General features: G+C 36.4%; 1 protein-coding gene across 2 annotated transcripts in view; it reads left to right on the top strand.

Moving 5' to 3' along the window:
* LOC136855850 (tumor protein p63-regulated gene 1-like protein) overlaps positions 1-12,056 on the top strand; it is a 13,548-nt gene extending 1,492 nt beyond the window's left edge. The window contains exons 2-9 of one of the 2 annotated variants that reach the window (XM_067133227.1): positions 2,694-2,871; positions 3,115-3,227; positions 4,760-4,961; positions 5,728-5,904; positions 6,033-6,206; positions 6,972-7,105; positions 8,959-9,155; positions 9,705-12,056. In XM_067133227.1, the coding sequence (XP_066989328.1) occupies positions 2,726-2,871; positions 3,115-3,227; positions 4,760-4,961; positions 5,728-5,904; positions 6,033-6,206; positions 6,972-7,105; positions 8,959-9,155; positions 9,705-9,725 (1,164 nt within the window). In that variant the 5' untranslated portion in view covers positions 2,694-2,725 and the 3' untranslated portion in view covers positions 9,726-12,056. Of the gene's footprint in view, positions 1-2,693; positions 2,872-3,114; positions 3,228-4,704; positions 4,962-5,727; positions 5,905-6,032; positions 6,207-6,971; positions 7,106-8,958; positions 9,156-9,704 lie in introns of those variants that run through there. The other variant, XM_067133228.1, reaches the window with a different exon arrangement.
* The last annotated feature ends 1,547 nt before the right edge of the window (positions 12,057-13,603 follow it).

Raw genomic sequence — 13,603 nt, 5'->3', positions numbered from 1 at the left:
ATGTTTTGTGTTCATCCTTGAGGGGCTGATACTTAACAAGGAGTCCCACAGAGCTTTTCTGTAGAGTGGCCGTCATTTGGTGTTGCGAGGCTTCAGAAATCATCCAAGTTAAATTGATCTTGCCAGTGTTAGACTGTCAAGGCTGGTTGGGTGAATAATGATGTCATGTGGTGACTTGCTTACGTTATATGAAAAATTTTGAAAATGCTAATTATGTCTGGTCATTTCTCCTGTGTGTTTCATTTGTGCACATTTGCTTCCAGCTTGATGTCTTTTTAACTACCCTGACACAGGTCCATGCATGCATGCACGCAGTATCCATGAGTATGTTTGGGGTACTGTATACAAAAGAGTTCCAGTCTTGTGTAGGACCTTAAGAATAAAATAATCTGCCAGATTATTTGCAGCAGTAAACAACCTGAAAAAATCTCTACCCTTCAACCATAGGGTATCCTAAGCCAGTCTAATAGAAATAGTGTTTGCAGAGTGGTGAACCAGAATTGGAAAGACAGTGAACTCACTGGAAGGCCGAGTGGTGGTGGCGGTGTCAGGCTAAGTTATGGGGGTTTGGGCTGTGGGAAGGGGGAGCCTTGAGTGTAGGAGAGAGGAAGTTGCCCTGACGTAATAGGTTAAGGTTCGTTATCTGATATGGTTGATGTGTTAGGCTTGACATATGACAGTGTTCTTGAACATTTAGCCTCGCATATTTTTCTGCCTTCCAGTCCAGTGCAGGCACTCAAAACATTTTATCTTACAAACCTTCCTTGATCTTCAGAATTAAAGACCTTTCAGGGTTAAATTAACTGTCATATTGACTGTAATCCCTGCAACACTGTCAAGAGTTAGAGGAACATCTATTTCTGGTGTTCCAAGTTCATTACATTCAGAGCTTCAGTTGCTTACTGCAAGACAAATACTGAATGCTATTTATGCATTTTGCTACTTTTTGTGGAATTAACAATCATCTTCAGATTTTGTCTGGTGAGCAAAAGCACACTTGATGCAGGTCATTCATGAAGACAAAGTAGCATAGAGTAAACCGTTGTAAAGTAGAGTTTACTGGTATTTGGGAACATTGGTAGTATATGTTTATATTAGATATTAGAAGGTTCAAATCAGAGCTTGATTTTGCAGACAAATAATAATAGGCCATGCATTTAGTGCTTTTTGGGAATTAATCAATCATCTTCAGATTTTTGTCTGTGACAAAAACAGCATCATGCAGTTATATGAAGTTTTTCTTTAAACACAAAATGTTATGTCCCAAAATGTTGCATACTACATCAAGATTTTTTTGTAAATCAGTGTGTTATGTTGAGGATTTAATGCATGTTTGCCTGTCACATTACATTATGTATATATATTTTTAATTTTAAAAATACTGTTATATCCCAAAATATTGTACTACATCAATTGTTTTTAAATAGTCAGTTTGTTATGTTGATTTTAAACATTTGTACCAGCATAAGGGGTGTATTTGATTTTAATTTTGAAAATATCCTACACAGAAAATATTTAGGTAATTGTATTTGAATACTATAGCTGCTCATCATCCTAACCCAACCTCACCTAAACTATCACTGGGGTTACTTATTTTCAAAGTGATGCTGATTCTATCTTTATCGTGAAGGGATGGTGAAATAGGGTTTTGATGTTGGTCGTGTTTCTGAGAAATGTGCTTCAAATATTGAGCTGAAAGATGTACAGAACTTCAGTAAATTATTAAATTATGAGTATGAGAATTTTTTTTGTGGAAGTTGTGCAGTTATTGAGGAAAAGTAGAACTTGGCAAATCATGGGTTTGCTGAGGATCATGGAAATTTTTATTATGGAAGCTATTGCTGTAATAGAAATAATTGCTTACGTTTAGTATGAATTTGTAAATTTGGCACTTCAGTAATGAAAATTTTTTATACAAAAACAGTTGATGGCATTGCTTGTTTATATATATTTAGAACAATGTACAATATACCAGTGTTCTGTTGATTTGTCATCAGGTGCACTGCTTATTGCTATGTCTCCCTGGTATGTTGCTCAGCGATATGCAAGGCTTCAGCTTCACCTCATACAGAGACCTCATTACTATATTTTGCGACTTCATTTCAATTAAATTATTCAGTGGATTCACTCTGTTCTTAGTTTTTTGTGTTACTTGTGGCATTATTTTTGAAGAAATCTATGTTTTACCGTGCTAGTTATTGATGTACCCCATATCATCACAGATTTTGTTATACTTTAGTGGTAGCGACTGTGATTGTGTTACTGCACGCGAAGAATCACATACCATAACCTGAAGTTGGTGGTTCAGTAGCATTTGAGTTAGCTATTCTTTGGATTGTGTCAGGTAGTTTGAAATGCTATTCTTTTCCAGACTGATTAGCTAGGTCTCAGTTTTAGTTAACAGTGAAATATGAATAGAGTACAGTCTCCAAAGGGAAATCAACTTGCAGAGAGAGAAAACTTACAAGAAAAGGTGATAAATAAATAAATATGAAGGAATAGAAAACAAAACCGATACCCTTGAAATTGAGGAGGTGCCAGTAGAGAGCAGGAATGAATTTGCTCCTCGCTTAAATACTGGGAGGTCTGTCAGGAGATTCCACAACTGCACTAGGCAAAACTGTTCCACATTTTAGTTGTAGCCAGGATAAAACTAGTAGCAGAAAACTACATACCTTTTCATCTCTCCCCAGGTAATTGGAAAAGAAAGTAGACAGTCTTTGAGATGGCCTCCCCTGTTGGAGAGGACAACTTAGAAGATATTCCTATTGATGATTTCAAGGGAGCCACGCTTCGACTTGACCCGGCCTCAGGACAGCCCTCGAGGAGCGTTAGCCCAAGTGGACATGACGGCAATGCTGGTGCACCTAGGTATGATTTTTTTACTAAATTCTGTACTTTAAAAGTTACAAAATTCACTTTGCCTTTTGAGGATGACTGTCATCTTTGAGTAAATGGTATGTTTTCCCCTGTCACTATGAAATGTCTCATTCTTGTATTTGTTTATGCTATTTTATAAATTGACTTCCATGCAAAGATGCCAACACATTCATGATTATTGACATTCATGTACAACAGTTGTTAGTTCAACAGTGATGCAAGTCTGTTCCACAGGTTTCCTGAAGAAAGAGCACGCCCCATACTTAAACCTTCCGTCAGTGATCCAACTGCAGACATAGTTACTCCGCCCACTCCAGATCAGTCAAACAGCTTTTACTGTGGACAAGGTATGTTCACATTCAGTATCTGAATGATTGTTGGTACTTTTACACAATTCATGACAAAAGAATGTTTCCAGTAATGCCGTATTGAACTCTAAAAAGGATGTTTCTGATTCCTTATCAATGTGCTTTCATGAGAACTGATTCTTATTATTATTATTATTATTCTGAAGGTGAACTCTATTCATAAAGAACAAGCCCACAGGGGCCATTGACTTGTTATTCAAGCTTCCAAAGAATATGGTGTTCATTAGGAATAAGTAAGGGAATGCTCTCATGAGGAGAGTGTTAAACTCAAGCAGTTGACTAAAATATTGTCCTCCAAATATGACTGAAAGGATACATGGCACAGAGAGGTAGAGTTTAACTGTCGGATTGTCATTTGATAAGAAACATTTTTATAAAGACTGTAATTAAGAGGTAATTTTCCTGCCTCTAAAGTAGCTTTTGCAAAAAAAAAAAAAGAAAGAAAAACTTATGGATATCAAAGGCTCCATTAGACTGTGAAACCGAATAAAAATACTAGAAAGAATTTAGGGACATTGCTGAGTTAAACTTATATTGCCATTTACTGTATTTGTTTTTTTTACCTGTGCCCAGGGGTGACACTTTAAGTTCATTTAGTTGGATAGCATGATTATACTGAAGGTTATGCATGGATTTTTTGCCAAAACTTGACCTTGGTGGGCCTGGTGACTGGCAGCCAGTGATTAGATTTTGGCAAAGATAGGGGTGTAACTTTTTGGGAAAATGGACCTTTAAGTGAGTGATATGCTTAATCTTGGCGATGGTTTGTGGTCTCCAGATGCCCTTCTTTTTGTTTTATCTTTTCATTGGTTTGCTCTTTTCCTTCTCAAATTTATTTTCTCTTTGTGCAATAAAATTCAAACTTTCACTGGTGTGTGCAGTTTCAGTACATCATCATCAACAAATCCTTGGAATCAGTTTAAACCTCTTTCTGCAGTTTCTGCAGATTTTTTTTTTACTCTCCACCAAAAATAAAACCTTTGGGTCAGCCCTGTGGGAGTCTGGGAATGCTGCTTAGTAGAGTAGCCAGGTTATGCTGGTTAGCAAAGATATTTGACTTGTTAGAATACGCCTCTGTTCTCATAGATATACAAGTTGTCACCTTTTATGTAGGAGTGTTTTTCAGCATGAGCTGTAGTTGGCTCAAGAGTAATTCTGCAGAAAATGCTCTGGTTTGCATACCCTGGATAAATAAAAATTCCTTTTAAAAATTTGTTTTTTATCTTAGTCAAATCTCTGCTCCCAAGACACTACAGTATTTGATTTTGCTAAGTATGACATATTTTCCCTGACACTTTTGCATATTTAATGCTGAATAAATTCAATTTTTTTCTGTTGCTGATCAGTAAATTTGGTGCTCACAAGGCTGATACGTAAAATTATATTTTACTTTAACCCTTATTCAAAAGAATTGTTTGATAAAACTCAATTGGTAATACTGTATTTGTGTTTGCAGCATTTTGCTCAGAACTGTGGTGAAATGCTATCATGCAATAATCTTTCCACAACAGGCCTTAGTAGGTCTTTTTACCAACAACCTCCCATTGGAAGACCGCGAAGAGCTTCTTGGCACGCAGAAACAGGCAGCGAGAATGGCATCAGCGAGTTTTTCTCTGTTAGAGTTGGGGCGCTCGAACAGGCCGTGGAAGAATGCCGTCTCCTGACTGACCCCGAGTTGGACGGTGCTATAAAAGGGGCTTGGCTTTTGACAGAGTGAGTACAAAGTTAGAAGTGATGATTTGGTTTAGATGTTCTTTGGTTTTATAGTCTGGTCGTGGTACAATATTGTATCATGTCCAAACTATATACCTGTGGTTATATTCTAGCTCAGGTCAGGAGGACAAGCAGCTTAATGTCCTAATATAACCCAGACCAGAACAGAAAGAAAAAGACCATTGTATTTGCACTTTGCTATTCTCTTTCAGTAAATAAAGATTAAAATGAGGACCAAGCCTTGAAGAAGTGATTGATTTGATACATGAGGCTGACTGAGGTCAGCATTTCTGAACCCTCATGAAACAGGGACCTCGTGGGGTGCATTCAGTGCTAAGTGTCTGCAACATCCCTTTGACCTACAGCTCCATTGTTTTCTCTCACTAACTTTTCATAGATGCGCTGCCACCAATGATTCAATAGTTACACAGTAACACCTCAACTAAATCAACTTGTGTACTTATCAGCTACATTATATCATTATTCTTTGCTAGGCTACCATTTTAGATGTCATACATTTTCAAACAACTCTCTTTAAGTAAATGTTAAATGTTAAATACAGGTTAGTTTAGGTTAGGAACTGTGTGGAATTGCTATTAGCTGGAAGATGCCTAGAAAATATGCAGGTGCAGGCTATAGTATAGGGTCTTAGTTATTTAATGGACTTTGTTCCTTGTCAGACAATCAGACCCCCAAAGTGTCTCTTTAAGTGGAGAGGCAGCTGTATAGGAAAATAAACTTTAATTCTTCTTCTCCTTCCCTGCAGAATTAATCACTGGGACATTGAAAAAGAGCGAGTTGTAGTACTGTGTGAGCTATCTCTACTTGTCATAAAGTACGACTTCATCGCCCTTCGCTATGTTGACTACACTCGAATCTACTTGAATTCGTTAGAGCACCTGCAAGTCGGGGAGCTGACTTATCCCAGTCATTCTCTTGTTCCGTAAGTTTTGTGGTGAATTTTTATAATGCCACTTCATAATATTGTACAGTGTTATATATGGTTTGATATTAATACAAAATGCCACTATAAATACAGACTTCATACTTTTATCTTTAATTCTGTGGTAGGAGAATAAGTGGTATAGCAGGGGGAGTTGTAACTGTCATACGTAGCTGTCTTCTGAGTCGACTGCAGAACACCATCGCCACGCTTAGCTCCCGAGGCGCTGGAACTTCTAGTGCCTCTGACAAGGGAGAACCAGATTCACATTTTTCCCTCTCTGCTGTCAGTTTTGAACCAAGGTTGGTCCATGCTGTTTTTTGTGTGGGTATTTGAAGCCATAAAAATATTAAAGAATGGAAAAAGAAGATATTTCTTTTAGTGTTTTTAAAAATATAAATTACAGCATGGTATAGCACAGAAATTCAAAATACATGTTAGTCGTGCATTTGTTCAACTGTTAAGATAATCCCTTCAAAGTAATTTGCATTTTGGTGAAAAGTTTTGAAAAAATAATGAGAGAATGAAAACAAAAACTTCACCAAAATTTACATCTGTTACCCATTGAGTGAGAGTAATATGTATCTTTGTTCTTTACTAATTTTTATCTGTACACTACTATACCTATTGTTTTTGCATTCTGTTACGAACATGAATCTGACTGTTTTTTATTTTTTGTTCATTACTGTTGGAAATCTCTTTGCTTGGAGATAGATCAATTGAAGATCTGTGTATCTTTTATTGAAATGTTCTGGACTAGTCAGAATGAGAGGAACAAAATTTGTTTTGTTTTGACCATACCCCAGTGATTTCGGTTATCAAATTTTATAAGCATAGTTAAATGATATCTTGGACAACTAATTGAGATATGTGTACAGTATTATCATTACCATAAACAGTATCATTTGTGGCCGTAATTGATGAGTCATAAAATCCTGGAACAGGTTGTGGTAAGATTAAATTGATTTCGTTTAGTCTTTCGAAACTTAGTTCAGTTACGTCTTAATGGATTTTATGGCTACTTGATTTATAAGCAGTCAGTGTTATATTTAATTTTCAAAATCCAGAACGCGAAATATGCAAGGATTCCGTGTGACATGGAACACCGGACATGAAGTGTCCTTTGCTCAGAAGTGGAACCCATGGAGCCGGGACATCCCATACACAACCTTCACCTCGCATCCCCTCTACTGGTATACAGGTGAGAACTTTACATGTTTTTTAATAATGAGAAAATTGTGACCCAAGTTTTTATCTAATTTCCCATGATGGGGAAAAGTGTGGGATTTCCTTATGCATTGTTTCTATAGTTGAAGGATAGTACTGCATAAAATTTTATTACATTTCTAATTTAGAACCTGTTTGGATGTATGTGATTGCAGACCATACATGATTTGCATAATAGAGTACTGAAGGATTTGTGATTCTAAACAGATGAGGACTGCCCATCATTTAGAAAATAAGCCATACTTTCTCGCCTACATTATTCAGTTCTGCTTTGGTCTCTCGAGTGACAGGTTCTTCTTGGGCTTTATTTCTTCTGATAAGATTATGCTTTTACCATGGTTCTTTTTTTCAAATGTTGTGCTTGTGACTGGCAAGTGCGGATTACATTTCAGGAGCATTAGAAACACTGTGGCTTTTCACTCCTTTGGGAGGTCACAGCTCACATTGATATTTAATCCTATCTGTAACTTCTGCGCATATTAGATAGTGACTTCACGGTGCATTTGATGTGGATTGCTCTTTAATAAGTTAATTTTTTTGTTTTTATGTTCGTATGATTTGTTCTTGTGAGGAAAATGATTTTCCTTATAGCCTCATGTTTATGTTTGCTATGCTTGCATTTTCTTCATGGTTGTTTAATGCAACAGGTTAGAATTTTTAAACAACATTATCAATTTTTTTTATGTTTGGATTTCTCTTTCAAGTGGCTAGAAGCCAGTGCATTCTCTCCAGCCTCTTCAAATTTCTGTTCAATCAATTTTTAATTTTTCTCTGTGATTTGGGATTTCCCACTAGTTACCCCTCAGCAGGGTACCACTTATCATACTGCATATTGTACTGGTGCCGAAAATCCGTTACCAGCACTGAAAATCTGGTTAACGATGTCGCTGGCCAAGCGCCATAACACCAAAATGCCGTTAACCGATGCCGCTGGTAAGCGGGGACTGCCTGTACTAATGCAATACATCAGAGAGGATGCCTTTGTCCTTGCTCGTTATTGAATCACCAGTAACAAGGTAGCTTGTGACAAGTATTGTCTTCTTCACAGTGATTGACAAAGTAGTATTTGTCAATGATTGGATTGTATTTGTCAGACATTAAATATTTTCAGCTGATATTGGAAGTATAGTATTTAATTGGTTCACTTATGCCAATATAGTGTTTTATGTATAATGACAGTTGGTTTTTTTGGGTACAAGTATAAGAGGAGCATGTTTTGAAGGGGACTTACTGCACCCTGGGGTTTATCAGTTGACAGGATAGTAGGCATCTGCTCCCACTTGGGTCAAGATGCCTGAACTGTATAAGGTTAAATTAGCCTTTGAAAAATATTAGTATTTGATGGTATCCCCAAAATGCAGTTGCTTCATAAAAAAATATTAAGAAAAGAAGATAAATACAGTATAGATAATTAGTGTCGTAGTGCAGTACAGGCAGTCCCCGGTTTATGACAGGTCCAGCTTACGACGTTCCGAGGTTACAACACTTTTCAAATATATTCATCAGAACTTATTTCCCGATTTACGACACATGTTCCGGGGTTACGACGCGTTGTATGCCGATCCGACGGAAGAAATATGGCTCCAAAACGGCAGAATAATAAAAATTTGGAGTTTTTTTTATGAAAAACTCAATAAAAATGCAGTTTACATCATTTTCAATACACCCAAAGCATTAAAAGTAAGGTTGTCTTAGGGTTTTTGACGATTTTCGACGATTTTTCGGTTTACAACGATTTTCGGTTTACGACGCGGCGTAAAAACGGAACCCCCGTCGTAAGTCCCTATAGGAAATTACAGTAATGCAGATGTTTGTTTGTGTTTGTAGGTTGTGAAAACAGCACTTACGATGCCAAGTCTCTGTCCAAAGAGATCAAGTTAGCCGTTGAGGAACTGCAGGATCGTCCAGACGCTGTGGCCACGTGCATCGTGAGCCAGAGTCCCATAGTGATCGAGAATTACGTGGGCATCGCATCCTTGCTTCACAACGCCACGGAACTTGGGTTCTTCAAACTCCGAGGAAAAGTGAGCTTTTAAGAGTATCCGGCGTTTGTAGACATATCAGTACTAGGGACTTGAGCTTTCGAGGTCCAGGCTTAAAGATCAGAGTATTTTAGTAAAATAACGCTTGCGTATTATTCCGGTAAGAAAATGTTTGCAGTGCATAAAAAAGTGACAAATTATATTTTTAATGACAGAGTGCTATATTGTTACGAATAGGAAATGAGAGTTTAAAGTTGGCTTTCTGAGCAAGGTCTTTTATCATTATTGAGACGTGGTAATCCTTCCTTTGCCATTTAGCTAAATTGGGTTAGTGTCATATGAATGAAATACAGTATAGACCAAACGTGGTTAGAAGATCTAATTACGTCAAATGTTGCCGTGAATAAGATCATAGGCTGAAACATCATTAAGGAGAAAATACCTAATATTTAAGAAATACAAATTAGAATTTTTATGTTTTATATATTTAGTGCTGTATACTTAACGTATGAAAAAAGAGGCTCGTATTACTGCATTTTGATAGTTTTGTTTGCAACATGAATTAATTTATTTCTCTTTCCTTTGCCAAAGGTATTGCGGATTGCAGCTTGAGCATTACTGAATTGTGAAAGCTACCTAAAGTTGTACTTGAATGCTTGAAGACTGAAGATCAGTTTCACTTTTGATATACAGTATAAGACTGAGGATCCTCAGGTGACGGAGGTAGACATAAAAGGTTATACATATATATATATATATATACAGTATATATAATACATAGGATTTGATATTTTGTCTAAAAGAAGATAGATAGTGCCTCCATGATATGAAGAGGCATTTTTAAACTTCACTCGCTTCCTTTCCTTAGACGATACCTCACACGTCCTCGTGGCAGAAGAACTGCAAATGCTCTGTGTTGGCAATCTTGCCCCAGTAGATGTATTTGATTGTTCTCAGAGAGAGTGAACTCACTTGCAGACAGAGTTAAAATAAGTTCGAAATAAGCTGATGTTTATGTAATGGTACTTTTTATTGTTCTTCTGCGAAGTAAGATGTCCATGTATGTCTTTAGGGCTGTGCAGACACTCAATTGTACAGTTATACTATCCTTTTTTCATGCCCTTGCAGAGAACAAAACAGTCAGGTATTTGATACTAGAAGGAACTCCAAACATGTTCGCAAGGACTGAGTTCCAGAGAAGACCTTGAATAGTTCTTTTAAGAGCAGGTTATCTTTTCACTTGATGTTGGGGAAAACAGAGCCTCTGCTTGTGGTTGAAATCAGATCATTAAGAGATATGTCTCTAAGGTATCAAGTACACTAGTCATCCCTCAGTAGCTTCGTCGTTCCAGTTGCTACACTTTTCTAGTCATGTTAAATTAAGGCCAAAGTCATATCTTAATATAATAATAATTATATAATAATAATATAATAATAATAATGATTCAACAGTATGATGATTAATTTAAACAATTTTCTTTGTCACACTATGATAATGAATCACTAAATTCAAAAATATCCAAATTTATAGCCCTTTTTCTGGAAAGCATATATTCCTACATCACTGAAATGCTTGAATGTTGAGGAGTCATTTTATAAGTATGCACTTGAAGTACAGGTAGTTCTACATTCAGAAAGCCAAGATTCCGTCGGCAGTGTTTTCTAAGTCCTGCACGAAGTAGAATTGTTTACAGTTGGTAGTTCAGTGTTTGTTTATATGGTAAGGCTGTAGGTATAGCTAACTGGAAGCCCATGCTATTCAAGATATGGGCCAAACAAAAAAAGATTGGGGAAGGGAGAGGAAAGATGCAAGATTATATAAAAGACAGTTAGGAAATTTGGCAGTACCTGAAATTGTTATTTTTCAGTCTCCATTTATAAAATTTCTAAGGACATGCATAGTCTCAGTAGGAGAAATGTGCACTGTAAAGTTTCCATTAAATTCTGATTCCATGTTTTTGGATGTAATCATACTGTTTAATGGGAGGTTGCTGCAATATGTGGCAGGAAATAATAATTCAAATACCTATGGAAAATATTTAAGAGAGGGTTATCAGCAAAGTGGAACTTATTTGACAAGTCCTAAGAGACTGTTCATCTTATTTGCTGAATTTATTTTTTGTGATTGGTAAAAGATGTATGTTTGCCGATCACACTCTTTAGTTTTGGTTAACTACTAAAGTTAGGACAACGGTAGAAAGGAAACAGGTATTTAACCTGCCTTCCCAAATTCTTTATATCTGGCTTGCTTCAGAGGATGCTCTTGAGAGAAATTGCCATTTATACTTTCAGTGACATACTTTCATTGAAGTAAGTTTGACCGTATACATACCAAGAAAAGGATTTGAACGTATTGGAGGCTCTGTTTTGTCGTCCCAGTGGAAAAATAACTACCTGTGCTAGGAACATTAACCTTTCCTTGCTTGATTCTCACGATGACAGAGATGTGTTCCATTTATGATGAGTATTACCAATGCATTGCATAAGGGGCATATAGGTATTTTATATTTGTGCACTCAGCATATGATGAAAGGAAGTAATTTTATGTCATTCAAGTCAACTGTTGAAGAGGAGGGAAGTTTTCTTGTTTGCCAGTACCCAGGGTGTTAATCCACTGTTCAAGCTACAAAGTGAGGTAAAAAGTATTCAAGCAATGAGAGAGAACGCGACGGAAGACCTCAGTCAGAGAGAGCGTCACAGCCGGTATATACTGATAGATCCAGGTGAATTGCTCGAAGTCCTGTGGTTTTTTTTTTTAATGTCTTTGCATATCTATTTATGCTTTTTCTTGTAAATACCAGAAATAGTTTTCATTTAGATATTTTTCTCATGACAGTACTTGGACAATATTTGCTGATGCTTGCTTGACTCTACTGAATTTAATTTTTGAAATTTTGTACGGTTTGTTATGTGCCAAAAAACATTCCTTAACACATTCTTCTTATGTTATATATATATATATATATATATATATATATATATATATATATATATATATATATATATATATATATATATATATGTGTGTGTGTGTGTGTGTGTGTGTGTGTACTTAATGATTTACCAGTACAGTATGCCTGTATTCCCTTCTCTTCTTTTCATGATGGCATTGCTTCTGAAATATATTTAGTACTAGACAGTGGGCCTGTGAGGCAATGCAGTTTGTGACATAGTATCAAGATATTGTATTGATTCACTTCTTTATTCTCTCAGTATAGCAGTTTCCTGGTTAATTCCAGCACTGGAGAGATAAAATCCAGTTACATACAGTACTTGTAATACTGAACAGTGTTCAACAGCATTTAAAATAATAGAGCCGCCTACATTTGAGAACCGAATACCCCACATACTCTGTCTTGCAAGACGCACTGATGGCGCTTTGCAATCCCAAGCAGGATTTCTGTCTGCCTTTTACCTTTCACCCACTTCCTGTAGTCTCAAGGGAAACGTGTTAAAATTTTACAAGTATGCAATTGTGGATTTTATTTCTTCAGTGTCTATGTTGTTGAGAAGCATCTCTGCATTATTAACATTACTGTACTTAATTGCATTTAAGTTCTAATGCCACTAATTATGAACTTTACTAAAACTAGAATTTTAACTTAAACCAAAGAATTGACCATTAAATGCAAATTTTAATGTTAGTTATATTTAAGATTTTCTTATTCTTTATAATTCTGTGATCACTTTATCTTACTAAGGAAAAAGCCAGATTGCAGTGCTCCGTATTCTCCCATGTTCATTCATTCACATGAAGTTCAACTTAGTCTCACATATTTCAACTGTAAGTTGCGTGTAGTCCCACAGTGAAGTCGTAAATTAAGTCACAGGGAAGGTATTCATGATTGTATCTTTCCTGTGCTGTCCTCCAGTTATTTTGGACAATCCATACTCCAGTCCTCATGTACAAAATGTACACGATGCTTCTGTACTTGTTCAAGCGCATTTTTATAACTTTTTTCTTGAAATTGATGTCCATTTTCCAGGCTGGAGGTGCAGAGACTTAGTAATCTCACCTTGCAGCTGTCAGATTCATCATTCCTTCGCAATCTTGTGAACTTAATGGAGATATATTTCTTGTCTTATGTTTTCCATGAATAAGTTCTTTCACACTGCTAATGTTTTCCCAGTATATCTCCTTCATTTGATTTATCCAGTGACCTCCTCTTTCATACAAAATATAACCATTTTCAAAGTTATTGTGGAACTCTCAAAATATTACAGACGGACAAATACAGTACTTTATTGCATTTCATTTGAATTTGAATTTTGCCTTTCTAAATTTTTCCAAATTGATGGCTATGGCAACTCTGTGATCTTACGACAAATACCACTGACTGATCTAGAATGGCCTTCTCCTTAATACGACTACTGACAGTTATTGTGCCAAACTGGGATGCCATTGGCGCCGATAACTGCGTCTTCCATTTTGTCTATGAGCTTTCTCGTTTTCCATTCCTTTCGAATGAAGAAGCATGAATCTAGTTACA

The sequence above is a fragment of the Macrobrachium rosenbergii genome, chromosome 33 (assembly GCF_040412425.1).
Source record: "Macrobrachium rosenbergii isolate ZJJX-2024 chromosome 33, ASM4041242v1, whole genome shotgun sequence".
In the NCBI taxonomy this organism is placed as follows: domain Eukaryota; kingdom Metazoa; phylum Arthropoda; class Malacostraca; order Decapoda; family Palaemonidae; genus Macrobrachium; species Macrobrachium rosenbergii.
This window is presented reverse-complemented; position numbering and strand designations above follow the sequence as displayed.